Genomic DNA, 20,511 nt, shown 5'->3' on the forward strand with positions numbered 1-20,511 from the left:
AGAGAGGAGGTAAAACTCAAATTTGACAATTTTCCCAATGAGGTGAACCAATACACATTTGTGACCTGTCCCTCTCTCATAACAGTGGAGATCAAATGGGAGGTGGTCTGATGTTTGAGGATCGTGCATGAGTTTTAGTTTACCTAGTCTTCTAGCTACTGACCTTGACTAACAATTTACTATGATTGCTAAATAAAAATTATAAGAATTGGGGGACCAGCCTGGTGGTGCAGTAGTTAAGTTCACACATTCCACTTTGGCAGCCCAGGGTTCGCCAGTTTGGATCCCGGGTGTGGACCTACGCATTGCTTGTCAAGCCATGCTGTGGCAGGCATCCCATGTATAAAGTAGAGGAAGATGGGCACGTATGTTAGCTCAGGGCCAGTCTTCCTCAGCAAAAAGAGAAGGATTGGCAGCAGAGGTTAGCTCAGGGCTAATCTTCCTCAAAAAGAAAAAAATTATAAGAATGGAGACTGTTTGAGGAATGATTGAGAGAGAAGAAACTGAATACCTTTTAAAGAGATGCTCAGACTGAAGCATTTGTGTTCTGGATGACCGTAGCCTTACTCTCGGATTCAGGACACACTACTTACTCTGTCATTGACTCAGCCTTTTGACACTGCAGCTGAAACTCTTTACCCTGTAGAGAATCTATTGGAATTACAAAACCTAGTGAATAAAACGGAATAGTTAAAGAAGATCACATATATAATTAAGATGGGAGTAGTACACCCGTTTCATTCACTTAGCAACTGAGTTACAAATAATTCCTCGGTTTTATTTTTCCTTTTGTTGGGGCCAGTTGCTTCATAGCTTGCATGTGTGTGTTCAGGTTATTTGCCACATGTTTTTTTCTGTGATTTGAATACAACAACTGTACTGGTTTCCATCTGAAGAAATGATTTCTTCATTTTTATTAGGAGGTTCTAATACTTAGTTTTCCTTTACTTTTAAGCAACATATGTATTAATCCTAAAGTCAATTTCAGTCTTTGCTGGAAATTACCTATATTTCTTAGATGCAGCACTCCTCCTGTGTCTTTTCTTTATCTCTCTGTGACAATTGTTGCAGAATTGTCCAGTTAATGATCAATGCAGATAATGTTTTCTTACAAAATCAAACCAATGGCCTCCATGGGCCGGAAGATCTGGCTTAACTACCTGGGTACAGAGGCACACCTACTTGGTTGCACCACTTTTTAATCGAGTTGTGAATCAGGCTTGGGAAGCTAGAACTAAGTTTATTGTGTCTGTAACAGTAGGAACTTCAGGAGATCGACAGGAAGGGAAAAAAGCTGCTGAAGGGGAACGGATATCTTTGGGAGTCATTTGTGGCAACAGGGCCTCTCATTTCTCCTACAGAGCATGCAAAGAAATTGATTTGCTCCAAGACTGAATTACCTCTCTGTTGTTGGGCCTGCATGTGTGAGGGTAATCATTTTTGTGACATGGCAATCTGTGGCCTTAAGCATAGTTAATGTGTGAACTTGTATATAAAATTTAAGCCTCTGTAACCTGGTGTCATTATCTGAGGATTGGGGTAATAAGACCATGCCTGCTTCACAGATTTATCTTATGGGGCAAACCAGAATAGTCATCTGGCAATGAGAATTTGAGTGCCTATTCTGTACTTTCTAAACTGAAGGAAATACAGAACTAAATTGGGTATCACTGTTGCCCTCAAGCTAATTTTAGTGCAGGAGACATGAAAACAGAATTAAAAAGTAATGAGATGATGGAGCTGGCCCTGTGGTCTGGTGGTTGGGTTTGGTGAACTTGGCTTTGGTGGCCTGGGTTTGGTTGCTGGGTGCAGACATACACCGCTAGTCGGTGGCCTTGCCATGGCGGCATCCCACATACAAAATAGAGGAAGACTGGCATGTATGTTAACTCAGGGTGAATCTTGCTCAAGGTAAAAAAAGGGGGAAGATTGCAACTGATGTTAGCTCAGGGTGAATCTTCCTCAGCAAAAAAAAAAGAAAAAAAAAGTAAGGAAATGATAATGATAATAACTTAGGTATCCCCAAAGCAACTGGCTGCCTAGAGAAGACAAGAATTGATCTACAGATGCTCACACAATGCTGGGTACATAGCAGACACTCAAATGTTGAATAAAATGGAGGTAACAAGTTAGATGGGTGTTGAAGGACGCATTTGATTTTGCCTGTCAGAGAGAATAGAGGAACCAGGGTGGACAAAGCTGCAAAACTGTGAAATAGGAGATATATATGCTCTTAGCTGCAGTGCCTGATGCACATCCTAACAGTCTTATTGTATAGTCTCAAACTACTATAGCTCTCTTTGCCCATTAATGGGACGTTTTCAATAGAAGTATTCAATTAAGACTCTCCTAGATAGAAATATATGTTTGTTTGTTTTTTGGTGAGGAAGATTGTCCCTGAGCTAGCATCCCTGCCAATCTTCCTCTATTTTGTATATGGGATGCCACCACAGCATGGCTTGATGGGCGGTGTGTAGGTCTGCGCCCGGGTTCTGAATCTGGAACCTCAGGCTGCCAAAGCAGAGTGCACAAACTTAACCACTATGCTGCCAGGCCGGCCCCAGAAATATAGAATATTTTAAAGCTAGAATTGATCATGAGGTTCTTACCACAACATTTACATGTAGCCTTGGAGTTGGGTTTGGTTTTCCATTTGGTAAACCCCAGGTTTGCTAAACCCCCAGCTTTCACCTACAAACCTTACAAGGCCCTGCTTTTCCACGTATGCTTAACTTTCTTCTGAACTCAGAACAAAAATGACACTAGGAAGCTGCTTACTTTTATGTCATTATTATTTCGGGGGACCAAAGTCTCCTACACCCCACACTTAGAGTGAGTGGAAGTGGTTTCCAGAGAAGGTTCTTTTACCCCCACGACCTGTTGTCACAAAGAGAAGTCCTTGGAACTCTCTGAGAGTCTAGATTAAAAGAGGCAAAATGTGATTTTTCCCTGGAGTTCATCCAGGACTCCAAAGTAAATGCTCCTTTTTAAAATTTTGCCCAGGGATTTTTTTTTTTTCCAGGAAAGGGCGGAGATGGTTTACCTAAGAAAGAAAGCTGAGTTGCCTCAAAATACAGCCGCCAGGAAGAATGAGGCATCCCCTGCCCAACCTATTATTCATGCTGAGAAAAGAAAAGTTAAGGAACTAAAAGTGAAGGCTAAATTCTCCAGGGCTGAAAGCTGGATAGAAATCAACCAGTCTGTGAAGTCAGCTGTCTCCCAGGCCCTTTAGGAAGGAATTCCCACCAGGGAAAGATGTAAGATATAAAGTTCATAGAGAAGTTGTCTGTCTTCATCAACAGTAAAATTCAGATCATGTGTCAATAGACAAACAGGGACTCCAAAGGAGATTAGAATCACAGTAGTATAGGATGCCAAATATGTCACAAAACTAAGTCCAGTGAACAGATCGGAAAACTGAGAGATCGATGGGGAAATGTCCTGCTTCAGGTCATCAATGTATGGCCGAGCCAGAGCTTCAAGTCCATGACTCCTGGGACAATACCCTTTCATGCATGATCCTTAAAGGCAAGATAGGTTGCCTTTCCTCTGGTGTTAGGTAGAGTAAATTACTTAAAAGCTGGTATCTTATAAGAATATATTCCAGAAGGAAAGATATGTATTATGTGATTCGCTTGAGTGAATATTTGTTCACTATCTATCCATTCAAAAAAGGTGCTAACTCAAAATCACAGAGAGGAGGACTGGCCCCTAGTTTCTGCTATTGATTCCAGCACTCTTTCCGCTCTCCCAAGCTGGCATTTGACCACATTGTCTATGACCACTTACTGTGGCAGCAGCCATTGCAAGATATGGCAGTTAGTAGAAAGGAAAGGAATTGAATATAGTGTTAATCAAACTATCTGTTGAAACCACAGAAAACATAGTGTTTACAAAAATAAGAATTTATAGAAGGTATTTAGTAGCTAAGTCCAAAACTACAGATATGAATAAACAAAAAGATAACGGGATCCTGAAATCTATTTAAAACCTATCATACACTAATTACTGCTAGAGAATTGGTTAGGAAGTTAAAAGTTATAATGTGAGCTAAATGTTAAATGTTATAATATGGGTTATAATGTGTTGATTTTACAGATGAAGATTCAAAAAAGCTAAGTAAATGCACCAGTTTTCAAACACAAGTTGGTTTAATTTAAAGACCTGCCCTTTCCAAAGTAACCAATCAATGGTGATGAGCTGAGTGTGTTCACTTTAATGAATAATGTTTAATGGCAACGGGGGAAGTCAATTTTGTTTGTGAGTTTTTACTCTAAAATATTGAAAATATTTTAAATAATAGTTGCTACTAATGATGTTGTGGTAGAGTGTGCTCTGCTTTATACTGTTGGTCTAAACATAAACTGATATAATATGTGGAAATCAATGTAGTAGCATCTTTTGGCCTTTAAAATACTTTTTTTTTCCTTTTTGGTGAGGAAGATTAGCCCTGAGTTAACGTCTGTTGCCAATCTTTTTTGCTTGAGGAAGATTGTTGGTGAGCTAACATCTGTGCCAACCTTCCTGTATTTTGTATGTGGGACACCACCACAGCATGGCTTGATGAGCGGTGTGTAGGTCTGTGCCGGGATCCCAACCTGCAAACTCTGGGCCACCAAAGTAGAGTGCATGAACTTAACCACTACACCACCAGGCCAGCCTCGGTAATATTTTTACCTTTTAACTGATTAATTCAGTTTCCAATAATCTTTTTAAATTGGTAGTATAGTACTTTTTTCTTTAAGGTTATAATGTTAAAGAAAAATAAGAGCAAATTGAATACCAAATTAATGGAAAATGGCTAAATTTTTTCAGTAAGACTGTGCAGTGTTTTAAAAATATGGTATTTAAAAAAGTACGTGTAATGACCTGAGTATGCATTCCTTTTAACAGGTTAATTTTTAAAATAGGCATATGTATATATTTATACAGACACATATATACATATTTAATAAAATATATCTTTAATATTTACTATTACATGTATAGTTTATAAAACACAGAGTTGTGTGGAATATGTATCCCTGGCAGAGAATATACCAAAATTTTAACAGTAATTACCTCTAGGTTCTGGGATAAATGACTGAAGAAGTAATTTTTGTGTAGTAAAGTAGTCAGAGTTCTTATTTCAATATGTATAATACTAAAAAGCAAATAAACTTTGAAAATGTATGACAAATATGTCAAAGAGTTAAAATCTTTATTAATAAGGAAAACATTACTACTGCAACGGGGTAGGGAATTGGGGGGGACGACAAAGGACCTTAATAGATCAACGTTGATAGATCATTTAAAGAAGAAATGCAGAGGGATAACAAACAAATTGAAATACATTTCATCTCACTGGCAATCAAGAGGATTCGTATTAAAATGAGAAAATATTTTTCTCATTTGTAAAGTTGGAAACGATAATCTTCAATACCGTGGTCCTTCTCCCCATACAAACATAATTTCATGCAGTTCTTTTGGAAAATAATTTGATTCTATACCTAATAGGTGACTTCAATCCATAACCTCTGACCCAGTACTTTTAGTCATAAGAATACTTAACATGGGAAAATGCTCATAATACTATGATAACTGAAAAAAAATTGTGATGAGTATGATCCTGATTTTGCTTACAGAATACATACATAAACACAGGAGGAAGACCATGGAAATTTTAATGATAATTCTCTGTGAGTGTTGTGTTTATTGACGACATTTAAAAAAATTTTCTGTTTCATTTTTTTGCCTATAAATCTGACATTATTTTGTAATCTAAAAGTGTTTTAATTCAAAATGAAGATAATGTGGGGAGAGAGGATCTTATTTGTATACCTATTTACTTGCAGTGTTTTGGAGTCTTTCAAAAGTAAGGTGCTATCTAAATCTGGGGAAGTGGTTAAAAATATTGTTATTATACTCATAGAGTGGAGTATCTGGTAAATGAGGTATAGGACTACTGTGGCCATGACATTGAAGGAGGGATAAATACGAGAGGAGGAGATATGAAGACACAAGCTAACTGTGCAGTACGGTGTTTGCATGGATTTGGGGACCTAAATATCCAGGTTCTAATTTCAATTTCAGCATTTAGAATGTCTGCATCTCAATGTCTTCATCTTCCACTATAAAATAGGGAAAATAACAGTACCTAAATCATAAATTTTTATAAGAATTAAATGACTTTGATGTATAGAAAGTGCTTTGAAGAGTATCTGACCCATAGAAAACACAAAGAGAGAATCTAAACCCTGCTCACCATTTTACTTTCTACTTGAAGGCTTACAGAAAATAAAAAATTACAGCTTGAGTATAACTGTAAGATTTAGGGCAAAATTAATCTCCCCTTCTATGCCTATAAGGCATATTCATTTTTCAGAGCCTGGCTAGTGACCCTAAAATGGATAAGATCTTCTATCTTGCTTTGGAATTTAGCCTTGGACTAAAGAGAAAATCAGTTTAGTGAATTGAGTGGCCTTCAATAGCTTCTACAAATGTTAATTCTTCTCACCTATCTGAAGAACAGAGGAAGGAAATCACTTAACTTGGGAAAGATGAGAGCTTTGAAAGTTACTCAGTGTGTTCTGCTGGTCGTCGTTTAAGTTTATGGTAGCTGGCATTAAAATGATCTAATTGGTTTTGTTCAGCAGCTAGGAAAGTCCCAGCATTCCTCAGCTCTCACACATGCTCTGTAAAAGTCCTATCTTTTTTGGCTATTGCAGGTTTATCATGCTGACAGTTTTCCCTTTTGACAAGTAATTATTGAGGGTTTGAGGTACTGTGCTTAGATTGAAAGCATCATTTTTTTCTCTCTTCTATTTTAATTAGATACTGTGCATTATTTCCTGGAGGAAAGGCATCTGTGTCCAAATAAATATATTGGGTAAAGAGTCTACTGTTCAACTTTCTACTTCTTTCTTAAAGAATTAAACTGTTCAATTGAACTTATATTTATCAAGCTTTTAGACACTAAATGTGATATGATGAACAGAAATGTACTCCAACTTCAAAAATGTATAGCTTATATTTATTAATAAGGAAAACAGTACAACTGCAGTAGCGTAGGGATTGGGTGGGAAGGCAAAGGACATTAATAGATCAACGGGGGAGTCGGGAAGACAGACAAGTATACAACTTTTTGCATTGTAAGGTAGTACTTTATTAATATTTTTATATAAAACATTCATATAAAATAAGGGAAGATTGAACTTCAACTAGGGAATTCAAGAACTCCTCATGAAGGTGGCATTTTAAAAAATCTGAAAATGTTTTAATTTATTAGGTAAAGAGGATGAAGGCATTCCAAACTGAGGGACCAGATTGAGCAGAGGGGCAGAAATGGTCAGCTGGGGCCATGTAGCAAGCAGAGTGGAATACAGGGAAGGGAAGGTGAGGCTGAGAGGATAGCTTGAGGCCAGATTGTGAAGGGTCTTGAACACCTGTGGAAATAGTTGGATTTGTCCCATTGCCATTGAGGCATCCTGAGGAGTGACATGATCAGAGTTGTTCTTCAGGAAAGATAAAGATTTTTTTTTTCCCCCAGGATGAAGAACTTTCATATTCAGACCTCTCAGATGAAATGTCATGACAAATTTGATAAAAACCAAGAGGAAGTGAAACTGACACTGAGGGAAGGAAGGGCAATTAGAGAGAAGGTGAACCCAAAATGCACCGAGCTTGCTTGGTAGGGCTGGGAAGGACACCATCACTCTGGAAACATATGGTAACAAAGTGATGGTGAGGGGTCTCTGGGGGGGCAGAAAGTGGAGACATTGCTGAGTATTCATTTTTCTACCTCACTCAGGTAGGTTTTTGGTTAAAGCATAGAAGGATTGATATGTTTAGAACCAGGTACCTATTTTTTCTTGGAATCTCAACTGCTGCTACAAAAACAAGTCACCAATGTTTGTTTACTTCAATAAATGACTACCTAATCCTGGCCAAATGTACCCAAACCTCTTCTAACTTCTCTTTTCTCTCAATTCAGTAGAACTAAGGTCTTCATGAAGGAGCTCACTAAAACGCTTACCTCCATTCCATGTATTCATGAAACCTAGGCATTTGCCTACCCTCTACCTACCTCCAACCTCTCAGTGCAGACCTAGATCCAGGAGCACAAACTTGCTTCCATTTTTTACTTTCTAAAATTTTATGGGTTCCGTGTTGTTCCCTATCCAACCTTACACAGAGTGGATTAAGAACTTCAAATAAATGTTTTCAGTGTGCCAAGGATTTATATACCTACTTAACTTTCTCACATAGAGATACAAAATGGAACTGTTGACATTTGGTATGTCATAAAGATGGCACGTCAAATCTGAGAGAAAAAATATTCAATAAAATGATGAAGATAAGTTCTCTATTTGGGGGGAGGGTAGATCTTCATTTGGTTCTCATGCTAATAGAGATTCCAGAGAGTTAAAATATTTGCATATGAAAACATTCAAAAAACCATAATAATATCAGATGATAACATAGTTGAAGAATTTTAGAAAGCTGAGCTAGAGAAGGCCTTTCAAACTATGTTCAAAAAATAGTAAGTCATAGGGAAAAGTGATAAATTTAACTATTGAAAAATTGGAATTCTTCTACACCAAAAAGCAAACCACAAAACCATATACAAGCTTGAGAGACTAGACGTGCACGTAGACATACACATGTACACACACACACACATGCAGAAGAACAATATTTGCAGCACTTATGATAAGGGGTTAATAGCTTTAATAGACAAAGAGCTCTTACAAGAATAACAGTTAAGAAGTATATTCAACAAAATGTTAACGGTATTATTTCAGGAAAGCATGCACGTTGATCATGTCTTGGATGACTTCTGCTTGCAACACACTGCATTTACAGCAGTGGCGTTTTCATCCAGAGGGCGGTGCTTGACCCCTAATTCTGGGGCCGTGAAACTTTGAGAAATCTGTAGGAAATGACTGAGAATGGAGAGTTATGAGCTATAAACAGAGTTGTTCTGACTCCTGAGGACTTGGGGAACCCACTTAAGATCTTCGAGTTTATCTGCAAAATGGGGATAATAATACTTACCTACATCACTAGGTTGTTAGGAAAATTAATGCATGTTACTAAACCTTTGAGATCCCAGGATAAGCATTGTTGTGTGGCGAGTGCAGAGAATGGTTGCTTTTCTCTAATCTCTTGCTTAAATAAGTGCACGATAGTTACATTATGTATTCACACTAATTCTAAAATCAAACATTATCAGATGTACTTTAATTAGCTCTTTTATGAAAATGTTTATGGTAAGTTCAAATTTAAATGGATTATTAGCTAGTATTTTATTATGAGGATGCCTTAAAGCAAAACACACAGGTTTTTTTCCCCCCAATATTTGGTACCTTTTTCTTTATGTCATTTAAGCATCTTAGTATCTGTACAATTTGATTGCTTCAATTGCACCATTCACAGATGAGCAAATTGAGGTACAGATATCCAAATAAAATAAGAGAAATGCAAATAATCCTTTAAATCACTTCCGTGAATTTTGGACAGAGATTCGTATCTTTGTAATAGTCTTTAGAAATTATTTAGTTTTGCCCCTCATTTCACAAATGAGGAACCTGAATCCAGAGTGGTTAAGTAACCTGCCCCAAGGGCAGAGCTAGCTAAAGGCAGAGCTGGAACAGAGCCTGTATTCTCCTACTTACTCCTGTTGCAACCTTCAGTCCAGTGCTCTTTCCCCTCAACTACCCAAAGTGCCGAGTAGCCATGGCAGATACAGCCTACCTTACATGTAAGATATATATGTCTTAGTTTTTGTCCACAATCTTGGTAGATATGTTCGATAGAGAGCACGGTCAGACTTGATTCTGCTGAAGCCTGAGGTGGTACGTAGAAGGGATTTGATTTTTTTACTTTATTTATTTATTTATTTTTGAGGAAGATTAGTCCTGAGCTAATATCCGTGCCCATCTTCCTCTACTTCATATGTGGGACGCCTACCACAGCATGGCCTAACAAGCAGTGCGTTGGTCTGCGCCCAGGATCTGAACTGTCAAACCCCGGGCTGTCGAAGCAGAATGTGGGAACTTAACTGCTGCGCAACCAGGCCAGCCCGGAAATTTGATTTTTCAGTCCATAAAATCCTGTTGGGAATCTTTTGACTTCGTGAAAGATGACATTTGTTTGCATTTGGATAGAATATCATCAACACTCAAGCCCTAAATTTAGGAGTTCAAATGGTTAAACTACCCCATTAATGTAAAAAAGAATCCAGTAATAACTTTCTGGGCAGTTGTGCTAATGGCGTTTACTCTAGAGCATTGATTCTCAAGCCTGACTCGTGCAGAGCTGCCTAGTGGGCTATATACAGTACAGATGTAGGGGCAGCATCCCTGAAGAGTCTGATTCAGTAGATCTGGGGCCAGGTCCAGAAATCTGTTTTTAAAAAGCACCCTGGATGATTTCCAGGGTCACCCAAGTTTTTGAACCACTGGAATAGAACACAGCTCTAAGGAAGCAACCATCTGCTTTCCACCATTGACCCTGAAGCTGTCGGTGGGTGTAGAATTTAAATACATGGTGCAAATAACTACGCTGCATTTTGTAAGTAATTTCTTTTTGTTTGGCTTGTAGTCAGTGCTCATTTGGTTAATTACAGGTAGTAAGAGGTCATCTTCCCAATATTTCAGTGAAGAAATGAACATTATGTCAGTTATAAATTTGTAGCGTTACAGAGTGTTGTCATATTCTTAGACACTTGAAATCAAATGATGTTACTGAAAATTTTTTGCAAAAAGGGAAACATTCTTATCAATAACTTAGAGGCTTTAAAATAAGTACCACCCCAATGATCACTTCATCCTTTATGTGCACACATTTTATGGATGTGACAGTAGACATAAAGAGGAGGCAAATTCAAGGTCATGACTATATTTGCAAGCTTTAATTCTAGTTTATATACGAATCTATTCTGGCTCCCAATTTTCTTCTAATCTTCTTCTAAATTTTAGAGGAAATCTAAATATTCACTTATAGATATCTTGGCCAGTTGTAACTTTCAGGCAGGACTGAGGGAATTGACTTCCTGAGTATGGGTGGGGATGTTTAGATATAAATCTAACTGGGTTATGTGGAATACTCAGCAGTAATGAGAGTATCTTGGTGAATCACACAATAACCATTACGGTGCACTTCATCTTCTAAATCATGGTAGATATCCCACAAGGCCAGATTCTATGTGAATGTTGTGATGTATTTATATAAATATATTTTTAAAGCAAAAGCTAATTGGTCTCTCACACTTGTAGATTTATTCTTCCTATTTGTAATTTATTAGCTGTTTATAGAAAAAGATATTCTTTGAACATTGATAAAAACTAAATACAATAAATATTCAAATAGATAAGCTATTGCATTGATTCTATGTCTCGAGAAATAATGATAGAAAGAAGCAGTTTTTTTTAAAGGCCATTAAAAAAAAACGGGCACATTTCCCAGGATTTCTATTTCCTGTACATAATATGGATGTTTGTTTGTTTTTACAAGTTAACGGGACCAATGGTTTAAATTGTTATTGAAGCATGCGCTAAAAAATCAAGTGGCTTATGTTGGCATAGTTTTAGTGAAACCACTGGCATTTCTCTGGGAGGAATAAGTTGAAAACTTTTCAGCAATCAGGCAGTGAATTTTAATTGTTACATTGAGGAAATATAACTGGATTTGAGTATTTTCCTTCAATTTCTAACTTTGTATAATCATTCTTGAAACCCCCCCCCCATGTAGGTTTAAACGAAAACAACCCTTCCAAAAGCTCTCCATGAAGTTTGACTTTTCAGTTGCAAAGTGTAAAATAACTTTCAGAAATGCCTTCTGTTCTTCCTGGTGGTGGTACGGGTTTGTGGTTTGTTTGGGGAGATTTTGGTTTGTTTCTGGAGAGAGCATACTTTCTTATGAAAGAGACAAGGGAAAGTTTTACCTGTCTGTCTCTCTCCTGTTTCTTTTTTTTTTTAGCTTTCTTTCTTTCTTTTTCTTTTAAAGATTGGTGATAAGGAATTCTAACTACTTAATGAGATGGGAGAGGCCTCACTCCATTGGAGTGGAGGAGTCCAGGTGGAAGTTGATGGATTGGACAGGTAAAGAGAAGAGTCCCGCCCCCTCATGCCTATAGTTGGGTATATATTAGGGAACCTAAAATTATGTACAGAGAGAGAAAGAGAGAAGGGACTTGAGTTCTGTTATCTTCTTAGTAGATTCCTGTTGTAAGGGTCTCAGAGGGGGTGGGGGGGTTGGCAAAATCCTGGAGCCAGAAGAGAGGACAGCGGCATTGATCAATCTTACAGCTAACATGTTGTACCTGGAAAACAATGCCCAGACTCAATTTAGTGAGGTAAGGATTTTAGATTTTAGCACTCCATTTAGAGATGCTTTTTCATTTTTATTTTTTAAATAAAAGCTTACGTATTGTGGTTCTCCGTCACCCAACGTAATGTTTTTGCAAATTGTATGTAGGAATCTCCTTATCTTGGTAAATGTTTTCTGTGGTGACTGTAAGTTTTTTTTTTTTCTTTAAGTAGGAGATAAAATAGTCGGAGAGAAGGGAGAAGAAAAATTTCTGGGTGATGTTATGTATTTGAAGAAACCCAATATTCAGGAGTTTATAAAATCACTTTTTATAAGAACAGACTGAGAGAGCAGATCACATTCTGCCAGATACATTGAAATGACTCCTCTGTGGGGTGTTCATGTCCCAGTGAGGCAAATTAGTTGACTGTGTCTTAACTCAGTTAAGTTCTTAGTTCTGTCTCCAGACTTCATCCTAAAAGCAAATGAAGCTTTTTTCAAAATAATCAGGTGAGATTTTTTTTTAAACCATCTTTGTTTTGAATTCTATCAATCCGGAGACGTATCTAAATCCTGAGGGGACTTCAGCAATGTCCCTATTGTCTGGTGATTGACTTAGCCTTTCACTGTGTAATGACAAATAAAGTTATTTTGCAGTGATGCATTATTAAATATTTATCCATGCATACATGTCACTGTGTATTATAGCATGGAGGATTTTATTAAGGAATTGATGATTTGCCTCTCTGATCTCTCCTCAACAAGTATGTCGCAGGCATTTAAATCCCCAGGCAAAGGGATAAGAAAAAAAACTCCTGAAGAGTTTGTAAGGCTTTGAGGAAGTTTCCTAAGGTTGAAGGAGGTGTAACAACAATATTAGTTTACATTCTTCAGAATAGGGCAGCTGTGTTGACACTAATCAGATTGGGGGGTGCAGGGTGGGGAGAGCGCGTTCAGTGTTTCTGATGAAAATGCTTGCAGGCGAATGCTTGGAGAAGTAGACTGGAGAACTCAAATTGAGCTCCTTAAAATTCAAAACAAAATGCACAGCTCTCTGGTGCAAAAGGAAGAGTCCCAAGAAGGACACTGGAGCAGGGCCTGGCTATCATATTGACCATGCTATTGTCTAGACACCTGAACTGTGTAAATATAGCAGGGGAAATATCAAGTTATCTAAAGAAGGAAAAGGAAGTGCCTATTTTCCTTTAAAACATTCAAGCAGCCTTGCTTGTCCTCAGTGGAGAAACTTGAGTTTCTTGTTTTGCTTTAATATTGAAAGTTAGCTTAAAATGTTACCAATTTTTGAAGAATGGAGGTCACTTTTAAGATTATCTTGTTTCTGTTGGATCCAACGTGGTTCCGTTTTAATCACTAAAAAATGATCTGTCGGTCATATCATAGCTGACTTTGTGTTTGTCCGGGAGCTAGTTCACACACAGTATTTATAAGCCGGCTGAGATTTATGTGTGTCTAAGTATAAAGGGTTAGAAGCAAAGTTGATTTAGTGAGATCTATTTAAAAAATATGAAGTTGTTGTAAAGTGGAAAGAAATAACTATTTCTCATGAAAGGAAAAACACTGCATAAATGCTATGATTCAAAGATATCTTTAGGAATTATTGCCTTTTATGGAGGCAAAAGAGTCATGTCATTTGTGAGAGTATGGCATCCTTACGATGAAAGAAAATACCTTTACATGAGTTTGAATTTTTCCAAACTTTAGGTAAATATGTGGTCAAGTGCTTAAAAGCCAGCAGTTGTCTGTTTTCTATTGGAATGCTGCTAATGTACATACGAGATATCTATGAAAAAATATGGCTGAATTCCTCTACCTTCCTGCGTCTTTTCATATATTTTCGTCATGCACTTTGAATCCTTCCGTTAGTGTGTCTATTAAGTGTGATCTTCATGGCTTGATTTCCATTCTATTGCTTAAGAACTGCTTTCTTTTCCACATAGGTTTATGTTTTAATATCTAGCTCTGTGAAAATGCAGTTCTATGTCTGAGTATATTCAATGCCTGGGACCACATGGCCCGGAGACTCCTGAAATTTAATACAAAGGTTAAAATGTTTTGGGATTCGCCTCAAGATAACATTTATTAGTAACTGTCAATACAGAAACAGCAATTTACTATTATCACACATGAATTGTTAAAAATTGGACAGATTAAGAATAAAAACGCTATGAAACTCCCTGTGAGAGTGAAAATTATTTTAAAACCATAAGCCATTCTCTGACTTCAAATATTTTTTAAATTTAATTTGCTGGCAACTTCTTTGGGTTGATAACTCAAAAACAATATAAAAACATTATTCTTTCTCTACTTCCTTTTCCACAACTTTGCAATTCTTTCCCCCCAAGCAGAGCTGGATTTGGGGAAGCTGTTAATGAACAGGAAAGGGTCCGGAAGGGAGGAGAACACGGGCAGGATGTAACAGGCACAGCTTAAGGTTAAGGTTCCACCCTTGGGTTACAATGGAGAGGCCTCAAGCAAGCACACCTCCGAGGTGCCTGGCATGGAATGACACAGCCTCTGGGATAGGTCTCAGGCTTGGAGAAAGAGGCTCAAAAGAAAGGAAATTCTTCACAGATTAGGTTTTAGGTCAACTTTCTTGCCAGAAATTCTGGGCTGTGTGTGTGCGTGTGTGTGTATGAGAGAGAGAGAGAAAGAGAGAGAGAGACGGAGAGAGATTGAGCCTCCCAAACTCATCCTTAGAAGGACATTTTTATTCAAAATCCTCATTTAGGGTTTGGGAAGAAGTAAAAGTACTTTGGTGAATGGGTTACAGTATTCTAGAACTAAACGAGACTTCAAGGCTCATATACTGAAACACCTCATTTTACAAATTGAGGCGAATGATTTTTCTCTCTGTTGTTGAGAGAGCTATAAGTGTATAAATGAGTCCCGTTTACTTAACGTTTTTCTCTTTAATACCAAGGAGAGCTGGAAACACTCTAAAAAGGGTTATTGTGATTCATAGTAGATGCTCCAAAAAAGTTTCCGTGAAGAACTGATGTGCAAATCTAGTTGAGAGCAAGAAGAAAAGTCCTGAGACAGCGGTATAAGCTCTCAGAGTCCAGGTCATTGCCGTTCAATTGACCCCTGGGCCTGTATGGTCAAGGGAAATACAGTAATCTTTCCTATCCCAATACTGTTTCCAATGGCTGAATTAAATTTTTCCCATGGGAGTAATTTTTCTCTTAATAATTAATATATTATCATAAGCTTCCCCGTGTTGTGCTTCTGAGATGTTTAGCACCATAGGTAAGAGCAGCAGAGGTAGGAAGCAGAAGCTGCAGGTTTAATTCGGGTGTCAGCCAGGCTGTGTTCCACTCCAAGTTGTGGTCGTAGATTGCACTACTTGTTTTACAATTGGTTGCCCTCAAGCCCAGAGGGCACTGGGAGAAAGATATCTGAGATCGCAGATCATAGATCATAACTTCCTTCACGATGATTGGAAAAACGAGTGGTGAGAACTATAAATCACTTATCCTTTACCTAGATAAGGAAAAAGCATGTTTGGTTTGTTTTGTTTTTTAGAAGAGCAGTGATCCTCAAAGGGGGTAGGAAGCATGAATGAATGTCTGGGTTAGCTATAGCAACCAAAAAAATATTGGTTGCTGTTGCATCATACCACACACTTTACCTGAATGCAAAGTTGCTAAAATTTTCTGAGACAAGGAGCATACACAGAACTTAAGATTCTATATTCTTCTTATTAAGGGAGCAGATATATATATATCTGAGGTCATGAGATTTTATGTTTACCGAGGAATAATATGGGTCAAGAGGTTGAGAAATATCTTACCACAAATGTACCCAACCTTGCTTTAAGGTGCATGTGATTGCTTTGGATGGGACCTGAGCTAGTGGGATAGAAGAGGGCAGGTAAAAATCCTACCTCCATAGTACTATTATGAAATACAGTTTTCCCCGGTTGAATACATTTTTAACTTTTAATTGCTTTATGTCAATTAGTAAGAAAGAGTGAACACCGATACCAAAAACATACCTCAGTGAAAAACAACTTAGTTATTTCCACAAGGTGTTAACTATTATGAAAATAAAAAAATTTTCCAAGCCCACTGGACTCAGAATTTTCTTTCAAATGTATATTGAGAAAAAGTCAGATGACTGATGTAGCGTTAGTGTCCAGTGCCGACTTAGTAGACTCAGTTGCCTATGAAGGGTACCAAGGAGGGTAGTGGATTTTGTTCTAGAAGAGACTGGATTGGAGTGTCAAGATAAAACAGTTGATCCAAAAGTTAAGCTATAAATCTTATTCCTAATCTTCTCTTAAGAACACAATTTGGAGGCACAAGAAAATAATGAAATGTGGCTTAGTAATGTGCTACTTCTCTAAACATTTTATAATGTTCACTTATACCTTTTAGTTAAGTTGTGCTTTATAATATTCATGAATAGTAGTATTGAGGAGGAGAGAGTGAGGTTAGAAGAAGGACCTACACTCCTCTTGAATAAATGTTTACTGAGCATCAGTTACATATAAGATGGTAGCTGGGACATGAAAATGAGTAACAAACAGTTCTTATACAAGAAATTTACAGTTCATAAGGAGAATAAATACATACAGTTATAATACAGGACAGATCTTCAGTGTCGTATGAGAAGTGTGAGCAAGATAATAAAAAGAATCAAAGAGAAAGAAAGTAGCTTGCAGCAGGAGAATCGAGAAAGTCAATCCGTACATGTAGGATGCAGCTGCACTTGGAAGGACAGAAGGAACCTTCTAAGTCCTAGAAACCTAAGAGGGAAGGAGGATTTCAGGTGAAGAAACAAAGAGCAGCAGAGACGCAGAGGTGGGGTAAATGCTGTGGTACTCAGAAATGTCAAATAGTTCAGATGGAATTGAAAGTATGAAAGAATTAGGAAACAGAGTTGGAAATGTATGATAGAGTGGTTCATGGAGGGCCATAACACGTTTAATATAGTGGCCATGATCACCCATGCCAGGATTTTGAACAGAGGAGTGGCGTTATTGGAGCCCTATGAGGGTACACTGGGAAGGATAAGTGACTTTGCTCAAGATAGCCTAGAAGTATAAAAATGCATTTCTTTGCATTGCACATTGGCTGCCTGTTTTGCAAGAATATCTGTCACTTCTCTGGGACCTTTGGAAGGGGAGAAATGGATTGTTTCTAAAGTCTCATATGACTCGTGTATTCTTTGCCCATGGCTCTCTTTAATAGCTGTGGTCCCTGCTGTAGGTAAGTTGGGAACCATTGGTCTTGGTTTATCTTTATTTATGCTTGCTATTTAAATGTAATTTATTAATAGCTCCCCTTTCACTTTCAAAACTATTCCATTTAGGAGACAAAGTGTATGGTAAACACAGACCTCATTTATTATTTCATTCTTTTTCCCAACCCTCCACTCCAAAATGAGAAAAAGTAGTATAAATTTGGGTCTAAACCAGATACAGTGATTTTGATATCCCAGCCACAAACCATTTAGATTATTTCCCCTACAAAAAGAAGCATTTCCTTGCAACCCAACACTTACTGAGAGCTAATTAAATATCGTCACCATGCTAGACTCTGTAAGGAAAGCAGAAATGAGTAAGTTGCAGCCACTGGCCTCTGAGAATTCACAATCCTAGGAGGTATAGAAGGTGTTAATAAATGACTCCAGTATAAAACAGAATGTGGTAAGAGACATCAAAGGCTCTCAAAGGCAGAGAAATGGGTTCCAACTGTTCATGAAGAAGGTAATATTTCACATAGTTCAAGGATGAGAACTTAGCCAAGGAAGGAAGGGAGGAAGGTCATTCTGGGTAGAGGGTAGAAAATTAATACAAATACAAAGAAGAACTGCAAAGGACCAGATGAGAGAGTGTGATATATTGACTTGAGGAGAGAATGTGTTGATTTCAACACTGATTTGTATTTAATATATAATCCAATTTAATATGCATGTCAAAATGGAAAGCTTTTGTAGAAACAGTGAGAAAAGCTTACAGGAACTTTTATCTCCCTAAGAGCTAGAACTAATGCATATTTTGAAAGCATAGGCAGTGTTCAGAATTCGGCATTCAAAACTTTGTCTACGTGCTGGAGGAGTGATAGGTGGCATCCTGCAGGGAGGGAGAAGAATTAGCCTAGGCGGTTGCTTGGGCTGTATGCAGTTGAAGGTTTCCTGGTCCCATTCTTTACACCTCTACAGAGCCAGATAAGGTGCTTTACGCTTCTAGGGACTCAGTAATTACATTTTCAAATTAATCAAGGCTAGCAACAAAATCCAGATTGATTCTCTATGTTAATTAGGATTAACTTTATTTATTAAATAGTCATCTTAGAATCAGGAGAGGAAAACCCTTTTCTCTGGTCACTGCTCTAAACGCAAATAATAATCCTGGAGCTAAATGTGAGAGAATATACCAAGTATGACATTTGTCCAAGATAAGAATTGCAATTTGGCAATGATAGAGCAGAAGCCAATACAAATATCCATTTAAGAAACAAACAATCCCCAAATTAAACAAAAAACATCAAAGAAAATCAAGATCTTATCTCATTTTTTTAAAAAATTAAAAATTTTTCAACTTTCATTTTGGACAAGGGTACACATTTGCACTTAAGATTTTAAGAGAAATATTGAAGGGAAGACATGTCTCCACCCATATATATATCTTCTCCCTCCACAACCTCCTTCATCACTTCCGCCTTACCCAGGAAGAAAATGTAGGCAATTTCAGAGGTAATAGTAGGGTAGGCAAGGGGAGGTTCAGTGACTTGATTTAAGGGCAAAGAGACAAGGTAGGAGAGAGAACTGGACTCTCATAGATGGGGGGATGTCCAAGCTTGTATCCCATTCCTTTCTCTTCCTCACCAACCTAATCCTCCACTTGCATAAAGTGGATTTTGAAAATATCCAGCGTTAGCATGTGATTGTCCTGCTTTTAGATCTATGCAGACCTTACAGGAAGCAGTGAAATCCATCAACTACCTCGTTCCTATACAACCTCCTTTGCAGAAATAAGTAGTTAAATGAAGTGTCTGTAAAGTCTTTTCAGAAACAGTAGTTTTTTACCTCCCCACATTTGGTATTCTTATTTGACCTGATAATAAAGCACCCCTATACTATTCAAAAAGCATTCCTTTCCATCTTCTGCAAAAGAAAAGTTTCTTGGAAAGTTCTTATTTCTAAATTAATTTCATGTTTGATAATGACTAACATATATTCTGTTTGTTTCTTTTCCAAAGACGAAGTAAAATTGGACTGTCTTGTAGATTCTAGCCAAGATGGCTTCATCGGATGATATTCACCTGTCAATTTAATGTTCAGTAACTGGTGGTAAGATAAAGCACATGTTGGTTCTAGGCGAGGGGATAACTGGCAAGAATAAAACATTTTTGGAATGTTAGTGGATGTGTGTAGAGTGTAAGTTGATATCTCATGCAAAACTTGTAATCTGAATTGCATCTTGTCTGTGTTTCTTAAATGGCAAAAAAAAAAAAAAAAAAAAAAAGATTTCCTTATAAAAGCTGAAAGAGGGAATTTTGAGTCAAGCTGTGGTGTGTTGCCAGAGGCGGAAATTTATGAAACACTCTCATCAGCTCTTCTGGAAACACTACAAAAGAAATAGTTCTACTTTCTTATTGGTGCTAAAGCCACTAATAGGTGCAGTTTAGTATAATACCCCTATGAGAATTACCACCCCCAAAGTGAGCTTGCTTTGGAAAGAACTCTGCACAGGCATTTTCTTTTTCCTTTTAAGCTTGCGCAAAACACCCAAAGGGGCCATTTCCAATCCAGGCAGTGATCTTTCTCAAGTTTATTCTTTCTCAGATCACAGAGACAATGGGGAATATGCCCTGTTTACTCAAATCAGTCTGGATTAGTGTCACTCTATTGATGGAATCAGAATTAAAAGGAAAACCATTACCCTCTCAAAGGGCAACATCAGATGTTTTGGGAATGGGTTGATTACGTTTAAATAGACCATGGGGAGACTGTCACCAGACTAAGGTTATAGACTCCACAAGAAATACACAGAAGCGGTAATAACACTGGGTGAAGTTGAAAGCCCTTGATAAGCCTTAGGCCTGGGAAATTATTTCAATAGACAATCCCGAAGAGCTTGAAAGGCTGAAAATAAGAATAGTGACATTTCAGAGAAGGTACTTTCCCTGTCTTCTTTCTACACTCCAACACCACTTCTCAGATATTTATCTACAGGTCAAATCCTTTTCCAGT

At 37.7% G+C, this 20,511-nt stretch overlaps 1 protein-coding gene across 14 annotated transcripts in view; it reads left to right on the forward strand.

Moving 5' to 3' along the window:
* TP63 (tumor protein p63) overlaps nt 1–20,511 on the forward strand; it is a 224,680-nt gene that overhangs the window by 116,652 nt on the left and 87,517 nt on the right. For 3 of the 14 annotated variants that reach the window (XM_023623496.2, XM_070243474.1, XM_070243478.1), the window contains exon 1: nt 12,151–12,801. The exons of 6 other annotated variants lie outside the window; for them this stretch is intronic. Coding sequence is in view for 5 of the 8 variants with exons in the window: in XM_003363357.5 (XP_003363405.1) it covers nt 12,296–12,337 (42 nt within the window). In the remaining 3 variants the exon portion in view is untranslated. Of the gene's footprint in view, nt 1–12,113; nt 12,802–20,511 lie in introns of those variants that run through there. 5 more of the 14 variants (XM_070243473.1, XM_070243477.1, XM_070243479.1 and 2 more) reach the window with 3 other exon arrangements.

The sequence above is a fragment of the Equus caballus genome, chromosome 19 (assembly GCF_041296265.1).
Source record: "Equus caballus isolate H_3958 breed thoroughbred chromosome 19, TB-T2T, whole genome shotgun sequence".
Lineage (NCBI taxonomy): Eukaryota > Metazoa > Chordata > Mammalia > Perissodactyla > Equidae > Equus > Equus caballus.